This window comes from Melanerpes formicivorus, unplaced genomic scaffold (assembly GCF_026170545.1).
Source record: "Melanerpes formicivorus ecotype bairdi unplaced genomic scaffold, bMelFor1.0.p_v2 SCAF_10, whole genome shotgun sequence".
In the NCBI taxonomy this organism is placed as follows: Eukaryota; Metazoa; Chordata; class Aves; order Piciformes; family Picidae; genus Melanerpes; species Melanerpes formicivorus.
In genome coordinates, this window is record NW_027142362.1 from 8503513 (window position 1) to 8522496 (window position 18984).

Sequence of the window (18984 nt, forward strand, 5' to 3'; positions counted from 1 at the left end):
TGCAGGCCCGGTTCTCTCATCTCGCTCCTGCCTGTCCGTCATGTTCCGACCCGTCATGTTTCCTCTGCTCCCTCCCGTCCGCCCTCCGCTACCGCTCCGACTGCCTTACAGCCACCCCTCAATTTCCTCCCTCCTGCTACCACAACCTCCTGCCCGATCTCTGCCCGATCTCTGCCCGCCCCTCCACCGTGGCCCTGCCTCTCACGGTTGCACCGCCCTCGGCGCCATGCGCAAGCGCTGTGGGAGCCGCGGGCCTGGCCGCGCGGCCGCCGCTTCCCGCCGTCGCAATGCTCCGCACGGAGAAGGTGCTGCAGCTGCGGGGCCAGCAGGGCCGCTCGGTGCGCGTCGTGCGGGAGCACTACCTGCGGCCCGACGTGCCCTGCCGCAGCGCCCTGTGCCGGGCCGCCTGTCCGCGCGGTGAGGGGGCTGCCGCCGGGAGGCGGCAGGTCGGGCTTCCAGGGGGAAGGGGCAGAGGGGTCCGGGCTGACCAAGCTGGACCGGTGTACAGCCTGTCCCTGGGCGCTGTGGTGTCTCATCTCCAAAGCTGGGTGTAGAGGGTGATCCCGGGCAGAAGGTGATCCCTGGGCAGAAGGTGATCCCCGGGCAGAAGGTGATCCCTGGGCAGAGGGTGCTCCCTGGGCACAGGTGCTCCCCGGGCAAAGGGTGATCCCCGGGCAGAAGGTGATCCCTGGGCAGAGGGTGATCCCTGGGCAGAGGAGATGCCCGTGCACAGGTTAATCCCAGAGTGGAGGTGACCCACACGGCCTTGCCTTACATGGGTTCTGTAGTGGGGTGGGCTGACAGGAACCGGTGGGACCGGGAGCGGGTGCAGAAAGCAGCGAGCGGGACCAGTGGTGAAGGAAGGAGAAATGACGGGAGAGAGCCGGAGGAGCGGGGGGCTGGGGTGGTGTGCGGGTACCGGAGACGTGTGGGCACCGGTAGTTTGTCCCAGGCTCTCCGCTGCCGTCCCGAGCCAGGTGGGAATGGTGCTAAAAAAGATAAAAGTGAAACGGCACCAAGTCAAGGCTGTAGCAGAACGACTTCTCAAAGCAAACTCTTTCAGAGATCAACGAGGTGTTAAGAGAAAAAGCGGCTGAGAAGTTGGTTGTTACAGGGTTTAACTGCCAACAGTTTACAGTGATAGATGGGTAAAGGAATGTACCCGTTTCATGCTTCCCTTTTAAAAAAGACCTTTTAAATCGCCTTCATTTCTGCAGGGTGCTGCTTTGTAGAATGAATGTATAGAATCAAATCTATACGTACCTGTTAATTCTTACAGTGGGGCCAAGCTGTTATCTTGAAGCAGTCCCAATTCTGCGCCAGCAGTCACTTCTGTTCATTAGATGTAGTTGCCTGTGTTCTGTCTGGCCATCTCAGACAAGAGAAGTCTGCCAGCCTCTCGGATATCTAGATTTGTTGTCGTTTTTACATACTGTGGTGCTATTTTGTGCATCATAGATCATCATGTGACCTTTGGTTGATATTTCAGGGGTGGTTTTTTGTTGTTGTTAAATAGCAGAATTTATTTAGTGCAGGAAACCAACTGGGCAAATAACTAACAAAATAACCAACCTACTTAAATTTACCAGAATATTTGTTTACCTAGAAGAAAAGGTAGAGAATTTTAACCATTCTGATTCTGAACTGAAATTGACAGAGATGTTGTCCTTCCTGGTGTACGTGCAAATTTAGGACAGAAGGAAGTGTAGTATATTACTGCTCTCTGGGATATGAGGACTAGTGATAGTTTCTCCTTCCTAATGTATTCCAGTTGGTTACAAATTCCTTAAGGATAAGTTGGAGGCACATTCCAGAAGCAGAGTCTCACCTCTCTTCCCATACCTAACTTCCCCTCTCCTTGACTTAAATGTGAGCTTCCGCCACTTCTCTGGGCAACTTGTTCCATTGCCTCACTACCCTCTTGGGGAAGAATTTCTTCCTGATGTCTAACCTCAGTCCTGCTCCTTCCAGTCTGAAGACATTACTCCTTGTCCTTTCACTACATGCCATTGTGAACAGTCTCTCTTCAGATCTCCTGTAGCCCCCTTCATATGCTGGAAGGCTGCTCAAAGGTCTCCCTGGAGCCTTCTCCAGGCTGAACAGCTCCAGCTCTGTGGAAGCAGTGTAACAGGACTATGCATCATTCTGCACTCCTTGGAATCACTCTTTCATAGAAAGTGATTGGCCATTGGAATGTGTTGCCCAGGGAGGTGGTGGAGTCACCATCACTGGAGGTGTTTAGGAAGAGACTGGGTGGGGTACTTGGTGCCATGGTTTAGTTGATTAGATAGTGTTGGATGATAGGTTGGACTTGATGATCTCAAAGGTCTCTTCCAACCTGGTTAATTCCTTTCCTATTCTATTCTATTCTATTCTATTCTATTCTATTCTATTCTATTCTATTCTATTCTATTCTATTCTATTCTATTCTATTCTATTCTATTCTATTCTACCCTGAAGGATTTTCTCTGGCAGGTCTATGGTGTCTTTTTCATAGGGATGTGGAGAAAAAAAGACTGTTGCTTCCTTTTCCTAATGAAAGGGCACACATTTCACACATTTGGGTAGAATTTGCACTAAATTTTGGCATCAGTGGATGAAAAAGGTTTCATGAATTTTAGGGATTGTACCACAGTAGTCACAATTTTTTTCATGAGAAAAAGAGCTATGTATAGCTTTGAGGGTACACAACTCCAATTTCCTGACATCTGAGAGTATTTTTAAGCATGCAGGATTGCAGCTGAAACTTCAGACCTTTAAACTCTGGATTGTATTTTAGATGCCAAGCTGTTATCAGATGATGTTACACATTATGTTGTCCCTGACTGCAAGATTGTTCAAGATTACCTTGAGATTCTTGAGTTTCCAGAGCTGAAAGGTATTATTTTCATGCAGACAGTATGCCAAGCCGTGCAACACCAAAAAGGACGCAGGTATTTATCCTGTACTAACTTATTTTTAATTTAAAATTGAAGTAAGGATACTTTGTAAAAATATACATTTAAGCACAGTAACCCAAAGTCAGCAAAGAGCCTGTGGTGATTTTGGTTTTAGGTCATTCAAACATCCTAATGTGGTTTCACAGAAGGGAAAGAACTGGATCCATTGTGACCCATGGGAATCAATGCTTGTCAGTTTTTCACTTGATAGAAGCAATAGTGTACCTGTAGAATTACTCACTGATCAGATGGCTTGTGACAGGAGACTTTGCAGTAACGATATATCATCTGCCACAGATAATTTATTGACTTGGTTTTGGTTTGCTGTGTTAAAGACAGGGCCTTTCTCTTTGGGGAGCAGTTAATACTATTATATTGTACTTAACCTATGCATTCATAACAGCAGAAGCATCCATAATGGGAATTAGAAAAGTTTGCTTATAGATGATGGTTTAAGTTTTATCATCAGTGTGTAATTTAATGACTTCATTTCTTTGTGCATGACAGTACATTTCCTTAAGGTTTTCAGCTGTATTTCCGTCTGGAGTTAAAACAGCATCATCAAAAGAAAGCACAAGACTATAGAAGAGTCTGGAGAAGAAGGGGTCTTATAAGGAGGGCAGAGGAAACTGGGGTTGTTTAGTCTGGGGAAAAAGAAGCTCAGGGGACACCTTATTGCTCTCTACAGCTACCTGAAAGGAGGTTGTAATGAAGTAGAGGTTGGTCTCCATAGTAGCAAGTGATAGGGTGAGAGGAAATGACCTCAAGTTGCACCAGGGCAGGTTTAGGTTGGGTATTAGAAGAAAGACTTGTTGAACACTGGAATAGGATATCCAGGGAGATGCTTGATTCCTCACCCCGTGAGGTGTTTCAAATAGGCAGAGATGTGGTGCTGAGGGACATGGTTTAGGGCCAAACTTGGTAGAATTAGGTAATGGTTGCATGTGATCTTAAAGGTCTGGTTCCAACCAGAGCAATTTTATGAGTATTTATCCTTTCTGTTTTCCAGACACTACAAGTTACGAAGTCTAGTCAAGGATGCTCGGCATGACTGCATTGTGTTTGCTAACGAATTCCACCAGCACTGTTACTTGCCAAGACAGAAGGGAGAACCCACGGAGAAATGGCAGACCAGGTAGGGCTACGCTGGACCACATTGTGACATTGTACTTAGGAATATTAGCATGCACTGGGTACCTAAGAGTTCCCACTCGTGTTCTGCTTAGCTCTGGAACAGTCTGCAGTAACTGAAAGCCTAGATTGTGCTTTTGTGATTAATAAAAGGTCAGCATTGATTTAATAGGAAAATAGACAAAAATGTACTCAAACACAATGAAGCTAAAAAATCAGCTCATTTTGAATTTACACAGACATTTAAAAGAATGTTTTAGCATAATAAACAGATCACACACACCTGACTGGACTGTTAGATGTGATGTTTGGTAGCTTGCAAACACCACAGCGTGGGAGCAGTTCCACGTGCTTTTGATAAACTTCCACTCAGAGGAACAATATGTTAGGATGCAGCTTGGGCACAAGTGGATGTATTGGGGAGGAATCATTTCATTTTGCTCTATTCTCAGGGCTTAAGTACAGCACATAAAAATGTTTGCAGCTATGAAGTTTATGTAGCTTGGTGTATACATCTCGAAAGAGTGCCTGTTAAACCAAAATCTTGTTTATGGAAATCCTGCAAATGTCTTGCAAGTAGAAAATGAGATATGCCAGAAATTTGATTTCAAACTTTGGTGTTCTAGGAGTATTTACAATGCAGCAGTCTGGTATTATCATCACTGCTTGGGGCAGATGCCAGTTGTTATGGTAACAGAAGATGAAGATGCTATCAGGCAGTACGGAAATGAAACAGAAGGAGTGTTTGTGATTTCCTTCAAGGTAACATGCCAGAAAAATAAAAGGTTTCCTTTATGCTGCATCAAAATGATGAAGCAAGTACATTAAAGCCCAGTGTATACTGCAAATCACTTCAGAGTTCACATTTAAGAAAGCTATGATGCTAACTCATGTCTTCATTTATCAAAGAAAGCAAAGATGTCAGTCATGGAAATGTCATAAAAGATGGTGGCAGTGAGGAAAGCAGAGAACTGAAAAACAGCTACTCTGAAGATAGAGGTCATCTTTCTTAGGAACCCTTTTCATTGTTTTTCTTGTTTTTAAGGAATTGGGCATTGATGAGCAATGATAACTTACCTCAGCCAGCTGTCTAAAGCAGTAGTGCAGGTTGTCCATAAACAGCTGGAACCTAAATATCCATCAGCATTATTGTGCCAGTTTAGTTTAGCCTTGACTACTTAGGCCAGAGTGATGTGTGAGAAGATGATTCATTCTGCATTTCATTGTTGATCTCTGATACTGCTTGTATTTAGCAGGATATGTAGATGGGGGGTGTGGGTTTAGCCATGAAAGGGGGTTGAGTAAAACCAGATGCAAACATTTACCTTAAAGCTATACAAAAAATGGTAATACTTTGAGTTTTTTTTATTTCTGTGGGGCAATGGAAAGTGGCCCAAATCATGGGCTGCCAGTCTGATTTTTCTGCTCTGGTACTTTACAAGTAGTATGTAGCCAGGGATAGGGTGTATCAGTAGTAAAAGTTTGTGACTCTGATTTAGAATGCTCTCTTAACAGTCATGCCTCCTTTGTTGTATTTAGTAAATGAGTTAAGTTGAATCTGGAATGAATCTGTGGTGTTCAGAGCAGAGACATTGAACTGGCAGAAACTCGATTGAGATTAAACATTAGGAGGAAATTCTTCCCCATGAGGGTGGTGAGGCACTGGAACAGGTTGCCCAGAGGAGTTGTGGAGGATTCAAAGCTGGAAGCATATAAAGCCAGGTTGGATGGGGCCTTGAGCAACCTGGTCTAGTAGGAGGTGTCCCTGCCCATGGCAGGGTGTTTCTAACTAGGTGGTCTTTAAGACCCATTCCAACCCAAACCATTCTGTGATTACTCAGTAGTGCTGTTTGTGTACAGCATACGAGACAGCTCTTGTCCATTTTGGGCTTTCAAAACGTGTTATTGCAAGAACAGAGGCCTTTCAATAATTGTTTATATCTTTGCATACAGAATTACTTGGATAACTTTTGGCCTGACTTAAAAGCTGCCCATGAACTCTTTGACTCCATACTTCAAGCTCAGGGTGAACGGGAGAGCGAAAGCCAAGAAAACAAAGGGAAAGAATATCCTGAGCACTTACCTCTGGAAATATTGGAGGCTGGGATCAAATCTGGAAGATACATACAGGTGATTTGCTGTATAGAAAGCACACACACAACAGTGCAGTCTGGTGCTTGGTCCTGGATTAGACTGGATAAAGAAGTAGTGCTATAGTGGGAAGAGAGGAAGAGAACAAAAAAGGAAGAGTTAGAGGAAGGGATTAGGAGTCTCAAAATATCTCTCCTGCTTCATCTTTTGAACATGTGGGCTTTTTTTCTCTTGGAGAAGTTAAAATGAAAATTTGTTATTGAGGACCTTAAAATTACTATGGATTTTTCTTCATGCTGATATATGAGATACCTATAAACTGAGAAACCAGGTGTGACATGAAGCAGCTAGATCGCATTCTTAAATATGAAAAATGTTGCACAAGGGCAGCATTTCTTACTTCATTGGCATGGAGATCTCTCACTGAAATTAATTTATGATTTTATGGCTGCTCAGGGCCTTAATATGGATTGTTGGTGGACAAGTATCCTCCTCTTAAAATAATATAAAGAATTAGAAGTAGTAGTTTATTCTTTTCTCGAGAATTTCACCAGCAAAGAGAGGACAGGACATGAACAGAAAGGCTGAGGTTTGTAGGAGTAACTCCAGATTCCATACTGAGGCTGGCAGCAGAAGTAATCTCACACTGCCTGTGCTTTTTATTAAAGGACCTTTACCATCTTACAATTAAATTGAGCATTAAGAGAACTTAACCATTCCCTCCCACAAGCAGGTACTTAAAGTTCTGCATTGTACGTTTCCCCCTATAGAGAGAACAGTTGTGTTCAAAACCACTTGCATACCAGTAAGACCTACTAATTTATCTAAAAAAAAAAGGAAAACTAAAATGCTATACTTTAGAGTTGGCTATTTAGGGGTCTCACTGTTCCATTCTGCTGACCAGTTTCTTTTTCTTTTAGGGCACACTGAATGTCAATAAGCACAGAGCACAACTGGAAGCTTTTGTTCGACTTCAGGGATTTGCCAGCAAAGAAACAGGTGAAAAAATGAGGGTTTCCACAATGCCTTTTTGACACTGCTTATACTTTTAGCTGAAGCCATGTAGCCATATCTATGTAGCTGTTCAGATGTTAAGATGAAAGCTAAGTTACTTCAATACTTGGGTTATTATCATGGGCTGGAAGGGAGGCTGAAGGTGAACCCAGAAGATGGTCCATGTGAGAAACCAATACCTTTTGCATCCTCCTTCTTAGTACCTTTTGGCCATGTTTAGGACTTATCTTGCTAACAGGTTTCCCTAGACCTCTTCTGAAGTTGAATACTGATGCAAATTGTTACCTGTCTGCTTTGCTCATTTGACTGAAATCAGTGTTTGCATAGATACTGACATAATTAGGAAGCTGATTCTTGTGAACATAATAGGAGAAATACCTTTTGGATCAGATTGGAACACCAGTATTGCCTTTCTGGTATGAGTTAGGAATAATCATAGAATCATAGACTTGTTCAGGTTGGAAGAGACCTTCAAGGTCAAGTCCAACCATTAACCCAGCACTGCCAGGTCACCACTAACCTATGGCCTTCAGTTTCATGTCTACATGGCTTTCAAATCCCTCCAGGGATGGGGACTCCACCTCTGCCTTGGGCAGCCTGTTCTAGGGCTTGACAACCATTTTTGGGAGGAAATTGTTCCTAATATCCAACCTAAACCTCCCCTGGTGCAACCTGAGGCCTTTTCTTCTTGTCTTCTCACTTGTTTCTTGAGAGAAGAGACCAACCTCCACCTGGCTCAAACCTTCTTTCAGGGAGTTGTAGAGAGCCAGAAGGTCTCCCCTCAGCCTCCTTTTCTCCAGACTGAACAATGCCATAAATACCCTTGTCAGAACAGCCCATTATCCTTGTGCCAATGCATTGTTCCAGCTTCCAGTACCAAGTACTTCCAAGTGTTCCTGTGACAGACCCTGCAATCAAACCAGTATTCAATGCACTCATCATTATTTCAAAACTGGTTTTATTCTGCACCCTGCCCAGAATCCTGTGGCAATGGTTTCCATGATAGAGCTGCTTTTTACCCAGGAGTTCACTTGAGAATTGCTTAATATCTACTTACAATTTTTAAAAGTTCTATTTTTCTTGCAATTTTAATTACTTGCCAGTGGTCCTTTTGGGAAGAAGTCATATTGCAAATGTCATTTTCTCTTGATTTCAGCAGAATGCTGCCAAGAGCAGAGGGATTTGAATTGTTGAGCAGTTTATAGTTCTATTTCTTTCTGTTTTAAATTTAGAACTTCAAAGTGACATCCTTATTTATGGGGCCAGAGCTCGAAATCGTGCAATCCATGGTGATGTGGTGGCTGTTGAGTTACTGCCTTTGCAGGAATGGAAAGGAAGGACTGTTGCTCTCTGTGAAAATGAGAGTGAGGATAAAGGTCCTGCAGAGACCACTGGTGACCCTATGCCCACAGGTACCATATTTTGTTAAGGGTCCATGCTGTGTTGTACTGTTATTTTATAGTCCCTTCTCTCATTATGTGTGTCTATTTTTAGCCTCCATCCAGGGCTAAAATCTAGCAGTTGCTCTATCACTTAATGACCCTTCCTTGACAGAATAGGGAAATTGGGAGAAACAGAAGAGAGAAGATGCATAGGTTGAAATGACAACGAATTTAATGGAACAGCCAAACTGATCCCAATGCAAAGTATATCAAGTTATACTCTGCCCAGTGAGAGGAGGGTGGCTGCAGTAAACAGGAATGCAGTCATCAGAAGAAGATGAAAGAGGAGCAGGGTCAGGAGGAACCAAAACAAGAGCAGGAGTCCAAGCAGGAAGGCCCCACCCTCAGCAAACTTTCCCCTTAATACTGAGCAGGATGTTTCTGGTCTGGGATACAGCTGTGGCCAGCTCAGCTCAGCTGCCCTCTCTGACTCCAAACTGCTGACAGCCTTCAGCCCATGGTGGGCCTGGGATTCTGTCCCAGCTAAAGCAGGACACTGTGATTCTCACATTTTGTGCACCATAGTAAATTTAAATAATGATCCAAATTAAAGCATTCTAACATCCCAACAAGAAGGCCACTGGATTCTTTCTATATGCTCTTTTCCCTTGATTTTCAACATAAATAGGTGAGTTGTTGTAGTTTTCTTCCTAAAATACTGAGCTGGCATTACTTTGCTACTCCAATACATGATGTCACTCTTCACAGCTCTTGAAGAGACCAACTGCCATGCTAGTTCAGACCAGAGTGTGCCCTCAGCTCCCACTATCACTGCTGATTATACAGAAAAGATAACAGCATCCTTTGAATTCCCTGATGACAAAGGATGCTCAAGATGAAAACATTTTTTGTTAGGTGAAGAAGTATCCAGCTCCCATTACAGTGTGACACACAACACATCAGAGTCCTAGTTGAAAATACTGCTTTGCTGAGTTCAAAGTTTCAGGTTAGTTCTCTTCCTGCAAGAAAATGCTGATTAATTTTGATATTTACCATTCAAAATTGTATTTTGTACTAGACTTGGCCACATTTCAGTAGTAGTGGGAATCTCTCTGAAGAACTTATATCCTGCATCAGTTGAAATCTTTACAATGGGTTAGTCACATAAATAAAAGCTCATTAAAATCTGTCTGTTCCAGTGATAACTTAAAACAAACTTACAGTGTTGTCTGCATACCATATGTTGTTAGCAACTGTAATACAGATTTGTGGGCACTTCAGTTCTTACTACAAAGCAGTGAATCTTCTGTACCTCCTACATAGTTACTTTCATGCTCCTGTTTAATGTACAGCCAAAAATATCTTTCATTAAAAGGTAAAGTGGTTGGAATCATTCAAAAGAACTGGAGGGATTATGTGGTGACTTTCCCCTCTAAAGAAGAGATCCAGCCTCAGAGCAGAAATTCTCAGAAAGTGCTTGTGACACCTTGGGACTACCGGATTCCCAAAATCCGGATCAGCACCCAGCAAGCTGAAGCGTTACAGGTAACTGGACAGAAGTGTTTCTTTAGTCTGTATTCCTGCGAGTGTTAGATGCTCTAGTGATGTTTCTTTTGGCAGAACCATGGGGAAAGCCATTAGTAAAGTGAAGTCTGTGAGAGTAGTTCATTCTCTGCCTTGGAGGAATGTGCTCAAATCTTGTCAAAACCACATCAGCTTCAGTGGATAAAGCTTCTTTGAGTTTGGGATTTGAGTCACAATCCAGGTACCCTAAGCATTTCTGTACTTCTTGATGTGGTTTTTTAACTCATAAATTAAAGGTCATAATAGAGGTATAAATTGTAACAGCCTGTGTGGCTTTATCTGATCTGTGACTATATAAAAGTGGATGAAAGAAAGGAGAGCTTTCCAACAGCTTGATCGTGAATTGTGACAATTAGCCAGCCATTAGAAATATGGGCTCATTCATTCCTAGCTGCTTTTACCTTTTAAAGTTAAGTACTTCTTCACAGCAAAAAAGTAAATTCCAGTTGTGCCCTTCCTGGTATAAGAATCTTTGTGTACCTCTTGGGTTTGCTTTTATTTGTTATATTTCAAGACAGGTTCTCCATACAATGACCCCAAGTGGGTCTTTGGTCAGGAAAGAAATTAAATTCTCAGTATTTATTTGTGTGCTTCTCATTGTGGGTTTCATTTTCATTTCTGTAAAGTTTTTGGAGTTGCCAGTCTTGGATAGCCTTACTTGCCCCTGAAGAGGTGTTCTTACTGATTGTCTGTCAGGAGCAGACTGCTGCTCTAACAGCATTGTCTCGCTGCAGGACTATAGAGTTGTTGTGCGTATTGATTCCTGGGAGTCAACTTCTGTGTATCCAAATGGACACTTTGTGAGAGTTCTAGGAAGAATTGGAGATCTTGAGGGGGAAATTGCAGCCATTCTGGTGGAGAACAGCATTTGTGTTGCCCCTTTCTCAGAAATCCAGGTTAGTCTTTGATTAGATGCATTTTTTTCTCTGTTACCAGGTTTTCATCTATTCAGAGTGGGGGCACCCTCTTACAGCTGAATGTCTTAGTTGCTAACAGGTTTGGAAAGCCAAAAAGTATCTGTAGATTATTTTTCTGGGCTTACTTTTGGATCAGTGGTTCTATAGACACTATGAATTTTCAACTGATGTGCTTTTAAGATAATCTGTTTGCTATGAGGAGAAGGCTCTCCTGCTTTAGCAGGGGGATTTTCTTAGATCTCCAGAGGTCCCTTCAGTCCCCACCACGCTGGGATTTTGGGATTACAAACTCTTCATTTTAATTTGAGGTAGACTTTTAAGATATTGCTGCCTTTAATGTGTTTATGGTACTGATCCTAAAGGTATGGTCCTGCTAAAATCATTCTCTTAAATCCTTTTGACTTCAGCCGGAAGGGGAAGCAGCTCTCATAGAGAAAAAAACCAACAGGCACTGGTTATGTTTGCCAGAGCTGCAGTATCACCCTAGTTGTATCAGTTGTTAATAAAGTGTAGGTTTCTTTTCACTTTCATTTCATACTTTCTATAAAGTAAATGTAATAGACTGGCTTGGAAAATGCCTAGAATTGGCCAGGATGATAAAGTACGCAGAATACTGCAGTACTGCAGAAAAGGGCCAGCTAATTAAGTCTATGTCATCGGCTTCTTTTTGTAGCAAAGATGTAATTGTGTGTTCATCGTCGATAATGTTTTTGTGCAGATGAGTGAAATGCCTGTGAGTTCTGCAGAGAATCCCTGGAAAGTGAGTCCAGAGGAGGAAAAAAAACGTCTTGACTTGAGAGATACACACTTGATATTCAGCATTGACCCAAAAGGCTGTGAGGATGTGGACGACGCACTGTCTGTCAGAGCGCTGCCCAACGGCAATCTGGAGTTAGGTGTTCACATTGCAGATGTCACACATTTTGTGGCAGCAAATTCTTACACAGATGTTGAAGCCAGAGCCAGGTAAGTGATTTCCTAAAAATTAGAAAACTTATGGAGATGCCTTAAGGAAATACTGGAAGAGAGGAGTCATTCTTTCATGTCACGGAAACAGCTTATTAAAACTAATATATAACTAGTGGTATTCTGCTTTTATTGGATAAGAAAGGCCTGCTGGGGAAGAAACTTTCTAACCTACCTTCACCCTTTGACTGCAAAATTGCTCAACAGAGTTATAGTTTATCTTTCCTTAATTGCTGCTATTTGCTTTACAGTCTACCTGAACATGAGTGATGTGAAGTATTTACAGATCACTTGTTTGCATTCCAAGGGAGATGAATCTTCACACAAATACCCACAAAATGGAATTAAGTCTTAGATTAATTCCAGAAGTATTTGCCCAGCTTGTTTTAACATCCAGTCTCGTGTTTTAATATGCCAAATACTCCATTCTTTTTTTTTGTGTGTGTTATTGCCACTGTTTTGAACTTACACTGCAGGCTCACTTTATGAAATGTTTTCTCTGTAGATGCAAAGACATGGAAACTGTAGAACCAGCAGAGATGTTTGGTGTAGCTGATAAAGGTTCTTTTCTTAGCTGAATGTGCTTTGTGCAGCCCTAGCTCTGCCTTTAATGGCATTTGCAGATGATACCACAAATGGGAATAGAAACCAGTGGGTTCTTGTGAGAAGAACACTAAATGTATTTTATTCCTCAGGGCAACAACTTACTATTTAGCGGATCGCCGTTATGACATGCTGCCCTCTGTCTTGAGTGCTGATGTCTGCTCTCTTCTCAGTGGAGTTGATAGGTAAGATTTGGGGTACCAGATGCTTTTGCAGTTGCTTTTTGAAGCTTGCACTGCTATTTGTAAGCCAAATAGCATGGAGCCACAAATAGCTGAACACAATCATTGTCTCATCCTCCACTAATGTTTATCTGTACCCTTAGCAATTTGATTTGTATTTGAACAGCAGCCTGAAGGTGAAGGCATCTTTGTGTTCTGCTTGCACCCTTGTGAATGGTCACAATTTCCACTGTTGTCCTGCTCTCAGACATGCCATTACCCCACTTCAGTACAATTTACAGGGTTAATGGGGAGGATGGCACAAGGATGTGCAGGGTGCAGATAGGGGCACTGTAGATGCATCTGACTAAAATAAAAATGAATAAAGATAACTATTGCAGTGTAGTTATGCTTTAGAAGAGATGTAGCCCATTAATCTTTGGGGTACTCTGCCTCTACTGGTGGATTGAACATGCTGTGGATGTAGTTGGTCCTCATTTATTGAGTTGTGATACAGAGGAGTGAAAGGCAAATGGTATTAGTGGTATTGCAGTATCACATTACAGGTAGGATCCCCATGTCTGCCTGGCTCAGGCTGCTCACTGGTTTGGTTCATGAAGAAAAAGATGTTGGCAACAAAAAAAAAAACCACCAAAACAGAATGCAACTTGCAGATTTGTAACAATTGTGATCCTCTCTTTAAGGTATGCTGTAAGTGTCCTGTGGGAACTAAAGAAAGAATCCTACGAAGTGCTGAGAGTCTGTTACAACAAGAGCATCATTCGCTCGGCGTACAAGCTAGTGTACGAGGCAGCACAGGGATTATTAGATGGAGACACAAGTGTTGTTAGTGATATCCTTGAACTGAAAGACTTGGATGAAAGAACAAGACAGAAGAAGTTGTCTGAACTGGTTTGGGCCATATCAAAACTCACCGATATAGCCCGACACGTTCGAGCCAAGCGGGACAGCCGTGGTGCTCTGGAGCTAGAGGGGGTAGAAATCCGAGTGCAGCTGGACGATAAACACAATATCCATGATCTCATCCCCAAGCAGCCGCTGGAGGTGCACGAGACTGTAGCAGAATGTATGATTCTTGCCAACCACTGGGTGGCAAAAAAGATTGCAGAACATTTCCCTCATCAGGCTTTGCTGCGCCAACACCCTCCGCCACGGCAGGAATTTTTCACTGAGCTTCGAGAATGTGCCAGTGCCAAAGGTTTCTCCATGGACACACGGTACCTTTTATCCCTTAAGTGCTTTAATCAAAGTCGAGACATTGGCTGTTTGGGTAGGTTATTGTCACAGACCATCACATGGAATCCCAGTGTGGTGGGGGTTGGAAGTGACCTCTGGAGATCATCCAGTCCAACCCCCTCCTAAAGCAGGGTCACGCACAGCAGGTTGCCCAGGATCACAGTGTCCAGGTGGGTTTGAAATCACTCTAGGGAGGGAGACTCCCCAGCTTCTCTAGGCAGCCTGCTTCAGGGCTCTGGCACCCTCACAGCAAAGAAGTTTCTCCTTAAGTTAAGAGACACTGCAAACCAATTCTACCCAAAATGTGACCAATGTGAGTGGGAGATGATGTTCTGAACAGGAGACGCCACTTGTGGCAGTGTCTGAATAATTTTAGACACACCCAAACAGAATCCCTGTGTAGTGGCAAAGCTCTGTAACAGCCTGGTTTGCACGCCGTTTCCTGGAATAGCAGTGCAAAAGAGTATGTGTTTAATTCCAGTTTTGTGCAAGAGTCATTTGAAATGACTCCAAACAATTCAGAATTACTTTGTCACTTCTGGCTGTGAGCTTCATCCTGTGGAGAGGCATTTCTGGATACCACAGAGTGTGAAGGGCATCAGTTGTTCCTCCTTTTGCTTGGATGTCACTTTGCCCCACTTGTGCTCTCCTGTACAGAACAGCTTTTGGACAGGCTTGCTGTTTTGCACAGCACAGATGGGGTTTTGCCCCAGTCCCTCTTGGTTCTTCAGGATGCAGGAGATTGGGCTGTTGGGGAAAACTGGGGCTTTTTTTTTCTGAAAAGAAGAACAGTTACTAAACTGTGTGGAACATTTTAGTGTCCTTTTGCTTCTCTTTCATAGTTTTGATAACTATTAATGTTGATGTGCTTGTGTAGGCTGTTTGTAACTCGAAGCTATTTTGACCAGGGACAGCCTAGTTTCCTTCACCATTAACACTTTTTTGGCAGGTCTAACAAAACACTGGCTGAGTCTCTGGATAAAGCAAATGACCCTTTGGATCCAATTGTAAACATGCTGCTGCGGTCCATGGCCACTCATGCCATGTCTAACGCTCTCTACTTCTCAACTGGCTCATGTCCTGACTGGGAGTTCCATCATTATGGTATCTTGGCACTTTAGTTCTTATCCTATTCCTGGTTTTGCTTTTCTTATGCATGAAAGAGTTGATTCCTTAAAACCTCTTCCTTCTTTGCTTGTAGGGCTTGCTCTGGAGAAGTACACTCATTTCACCTCTCCCATTAGAAGATATGCTGATATGGTTGTCCACAGACTCTTGACAGCAGCGGCTCTGAGTGAAGCTAAAGGTGATGTTAAGGATGATGTGTTCAGTGATAAGGACCTTCAGGAACTGTGCAAACACATTAATAACAGAAACAGGGTAAGATGGTGGCTGGGCAGGTCTCTGTGTGTTTGGATGGTACCAAACAAAACAGTCCTCATTGTGGCTTTGGGGTACTGTGACACAGTATCACTCATTTGGATTTATAATGCTTTGAGGGTTTGTCACTTAAATACCACTTTTCTTCTGAGAGGGGTTATGAAGGTGACTTTATATTGTAGCTGTACTACACAGAATGGAATCATAGAATTTTGGTTGGAGAAGACCTCATAGAGTCCAACTATTAACTAAACTACCAAGTCTGGTACTAAACTGTATCCCTCAGCACCACATTCCTGCAGCTTTTAAATCCCTCCAAGGTAGGGGATTCAACCATCTCCATGGAGAGCCTGTTCCAGGGTCTGACAACCCTTTTGGGGACGGAATTTTTCATGTCCAACCTAAACCTCCCCTGGTGCAACTTGAGGCCATTTCTTCTCATCCTGTAACTTGAGACTGACCCCCACCTCACTACAGATTTCCTGTTAAATGTAATTTTTGTTGGGGACAGGCAAGGGAGTAACTAACAGAATAAAGAATCGATGGAAATCAAAGCCAAATTAGCTCGTTCTTATACTCATACAGGTGGTTTTGTCTTCTCCTTTTTGGGGGGGGTGCTTGCAGGCAGCCCAGCGTGCTCAGAAGCAGTCCACAGAACTCTTCCAGTGCATGTACTTCAAAGACAAAGCCCCTGAAGCAGAGGAGCGCTGCATAGCTGACGGGGTCATTTACTCAATCCGGACCAACGGCGTGCTGGTCTTTGTGCCCAGGTGAGCTGATGAGAGCTTCAAGAGGAGACAGAAGTGTTATTCAAGTTGTGTGAAGACACTTCTGGTTCTTGAGAAGTGTTCATAGCATGGCCTGGTGGTGTAGATTATTGTTACTCATAAGCAGTGCTTTGCCATGCAAAGCTCTGAAATGGAGCTCCCCTGAGGAAAGGGGAAGATGTGCTGCAGTGTGTATGTATTTATTTGAAAGGATATTTTTTTAACAGTAGGATTTCCAAAGCACAAAGCTCTGCATTCTCAGGGCTCTTTTCCCTCACCCCAAGCTGTGGCTTCTGCAGGCTCAGAGGACCTTTTTAACAGCTGCTCCTTGTAGGAGGCAGGGAATCACAGAAACAAAATTTTATGGGTTGGAAAAAAACCCTCCAGAGATCCCCAAGTCCTGGCCCCCTGCCAAAGCAGGATCACCTAGAGCAACAGGACTACCTACCAAAGCACAGGAGATGTTTGTATGGTGGTGGTTGTGGCAGTGAGGCGTACAAATGGCTGCATCTGAGCCTAGCCTGTGATTTACATTAGATAACAACTCTGCACAAAGCTAACATTACATTTTGATTTCTGAGCTTTTAAATCTTTGGTTTATGATATACTAAATGTGTTTTGGTCATAAATTGACAAGTGAATGATGTAAGATGGCAGTGGTCACCCTAACATGAAGAACATTGCCTTTGATAAGGCTTAGCCAGCTCTTCAAGGTGGGGGAAGAGAGCAACCTTTCCTCTCCCTTGCTGGCTTTGGGCATTTTGTTAATGCTCTTTGTGTCTGGGCATGGCTGGTAGCAACACTGCTGTGTACCAAGCTAGCCAACAGGTATGAGAAATGAAAACAAACTAAACCAAACCACACATATCCTGTGGGGATAAGGTAAAGTAAGCCAGTATGTGAACACCCTAGACTTCCATGAATACAGCCAGGGGCTGTTTCATCCTGGCCCCAGACTGGGGAGGTGAGCCTGGATGTAAATCAGCACACTGTAGGCCTGTCCTCTCCCATACTCCATGAGGCTTGGATGCATGGCTGAAGTGCCAGAACCTGCCCAACCACAAGAGGCTTCCTTCCAGAGAGCCCAGCACAAGTACACTGATGGTGTTTACATAACCTTTATAAATGGACAACTCTTTTCCTCCCAGTGCTGTCTGGAATAACTTGTAATGCTGCTCTTCCATCATCTGGCCACACCAGGCTCCACCCAGCACATAAGATCATGGATCACTGCTTTAACAACACTGTAATCACCCTCTTCATGCCAGTTTTGGGTAGGGGTTTCTTTGACAACACCCATTGGTGTCCCAGCAGCAGAATTATCAGTGTTTGTCTCTTTATGTTGCTTTCATATAATCCTAGCTGGCCCCATGTTGGTTTCCAGATGAAGAGAACTGTTAAGAGTGGACACTTAGAACAGCTTCTGTCTGCTCACCTGCTTTTTTGTAGGTATGGAATCAAAGGTGCTGCATACATGAAAAACAAAGAAGGCTTAGTCATCTCTCGTCAAGGTGATGGGAGCTGCGCGTGGAAGCCTGGATCACTACAGCGCTCTCAGAGTAAAATCACTTCCACTACCACTACAGGAGAATCAGTTACATTAAGCCTTTTTGATCATATTACGGTGAGTATTTAACCTGGAGGAAGTCAAAGGAAATAGCACCATCAGAAATAATATTGTTTATGTTGCTTTGAAGGTGAAAATACTTGTGCAGACTTCACACTGCCATGCTGACACCATCAAGCTTGAGATAATGAAGAATGCACCGTACCAGACTTCAGCCACAGAGGTCTCCCGGAAGAATTTCCACTTGGTGAAATCTGACCTGGTAAAAGAAGTCAGTCAGTCTGCAGAGGAAGCCCAGCGTGCCCAGGAAAAGGCAAGAGCTGAAGTCATTGATGAAGACTATCAGAAGTACTGCCAGACCAAGGGAGCCAGCCTGTACCAGCTGCTGGAGGAGATCAGGGATTTGGCCCTACTGGATGTTTCAGCTGACATCAGAACTTGAACTGCAACCTGGCAACATCTGCTTGTTGATATTCCGCTACTCCTCACTTTGTATCATTAAGTTTGGAGTGTTTGGTGTTTTTTAAAGCAGTCTATTTAACTAATCAAAAGTCCTTTTAGTAAGAAACTAAATGTCTATTTTAAATAAGAATTCTTTTTACCTGATTATGAACATGGATGAATTTGTAAAAGATTTTGTACATAAATCTCATCTCCCAGACCAAAGAGAGTGTGGCGAATACTTTTAACCATCTTTCAGTTACTTTTCCTTGTCTATAAATTAAGTTCTTAAAACCTAACTACTTCCTCCAGTTGGCTATCCTCCACTGCTGTTTAGGGAGGTTTAACTCATAGCTGCAAGGATATAAAAAGGAAACTCTTCCATGCTAGTCTAGAATAGAGAATGTTGTTGATTACAATCTCCCAGCTGCACATCTGGCATAAAATAACACCTGCTGATGAGCTCGCTGCACCTGTTCCAAGTTCTACTCTGTCTCTTAGGAACAGTCTGTGCTGTGGGAAATGGCAGGCTCAGGGCTTTACCATGTGTGGAGTTCTGTTCATTCCAGAGCAGGGAAAAGCAGGACTATTAGAGGATAGAACAGAGCCTCAGGAAGCAGAGGCAGCAGAAGAAAGTGACTAATTCGGTCAATGCTGAAGTGTGTTCGTTGAAGGGAAGGGTGGAGGGCCTGTATATACAAGGCTTAACTTCTGAAGTTTAGTAACTCCCCTTTTATAAGAAAAAGATCCAGGTAATAATCATCATCATCATCCAGGTTGGAAG

The 18984-nt window shown here is 43.3% G+C and overlaps 1 protein-coding gene across 1 annotated transcript; it reads left to right on the forward strand.

Annotated features, from left to right (window-relative positions):
• The first annotated feature begins 270 nt into the window (after nucleotides 1–270).
• DIS3L (DIS3 like exosome 3'-5' exoribonuclease) lies at nucleotides 271–18419 on the forward strand. Its single transcript, XM_068143531.1, has 17 exons — nucleotides 271–417; nucleotides 2780–2933; nucleotides 3949–4074; nucleotides 4697–4832; nucleotides 6024–6200; nucleotides 7082–7160; nucleotides 8408–8587; nucleotides 9933–10102; nucleotides 10876–11037; nucleotides 11777–12024; nucleotides 12720–12812; nucleotides 13493–14026; nucleotides 14995–15149; nucleotides 15247–15425; nucleotides 16050–16195; nucleotides 17642–17816; nucleotides 17890–18419. The coding sequence occupies exons 1-17, from the start codon at nucleotides 288–290 to the stop codon at nucleotides 18199–18201; spliced, it is 3156 nt and encodes a 1051-aa protein (XP_067999632.1). The 5' UTR covers nucleotides 271–287; the 3' UTR covers nucleotides 18202–18419.
• Nucleotides 18420–18984: the final 565 nt, after the last annotated feature.

Coding starts and splice junctions, on each gene's coding strand:
- DIS3L (XM_068143531.1), top strand. CDS start 288: ATGCTCCGCACGGAGAAGGTGCTGCAGCTGCGGGGCCAGCAGGGCCGC. Junction 4,075..4,696: donor ACGGAGAAATGGCAGACCAG/GTAGGGCTACGC, acceptor TTGGTGTTCTAG/GAGTATTTACAATGCAGCAG. Junction 4,833..6,023: donor TGTTTGTGATTTCCTTCAAG/GTAACATGCCAG, acceptor CTTTGCATACAG/AATTACTTGGATAACTTTTG.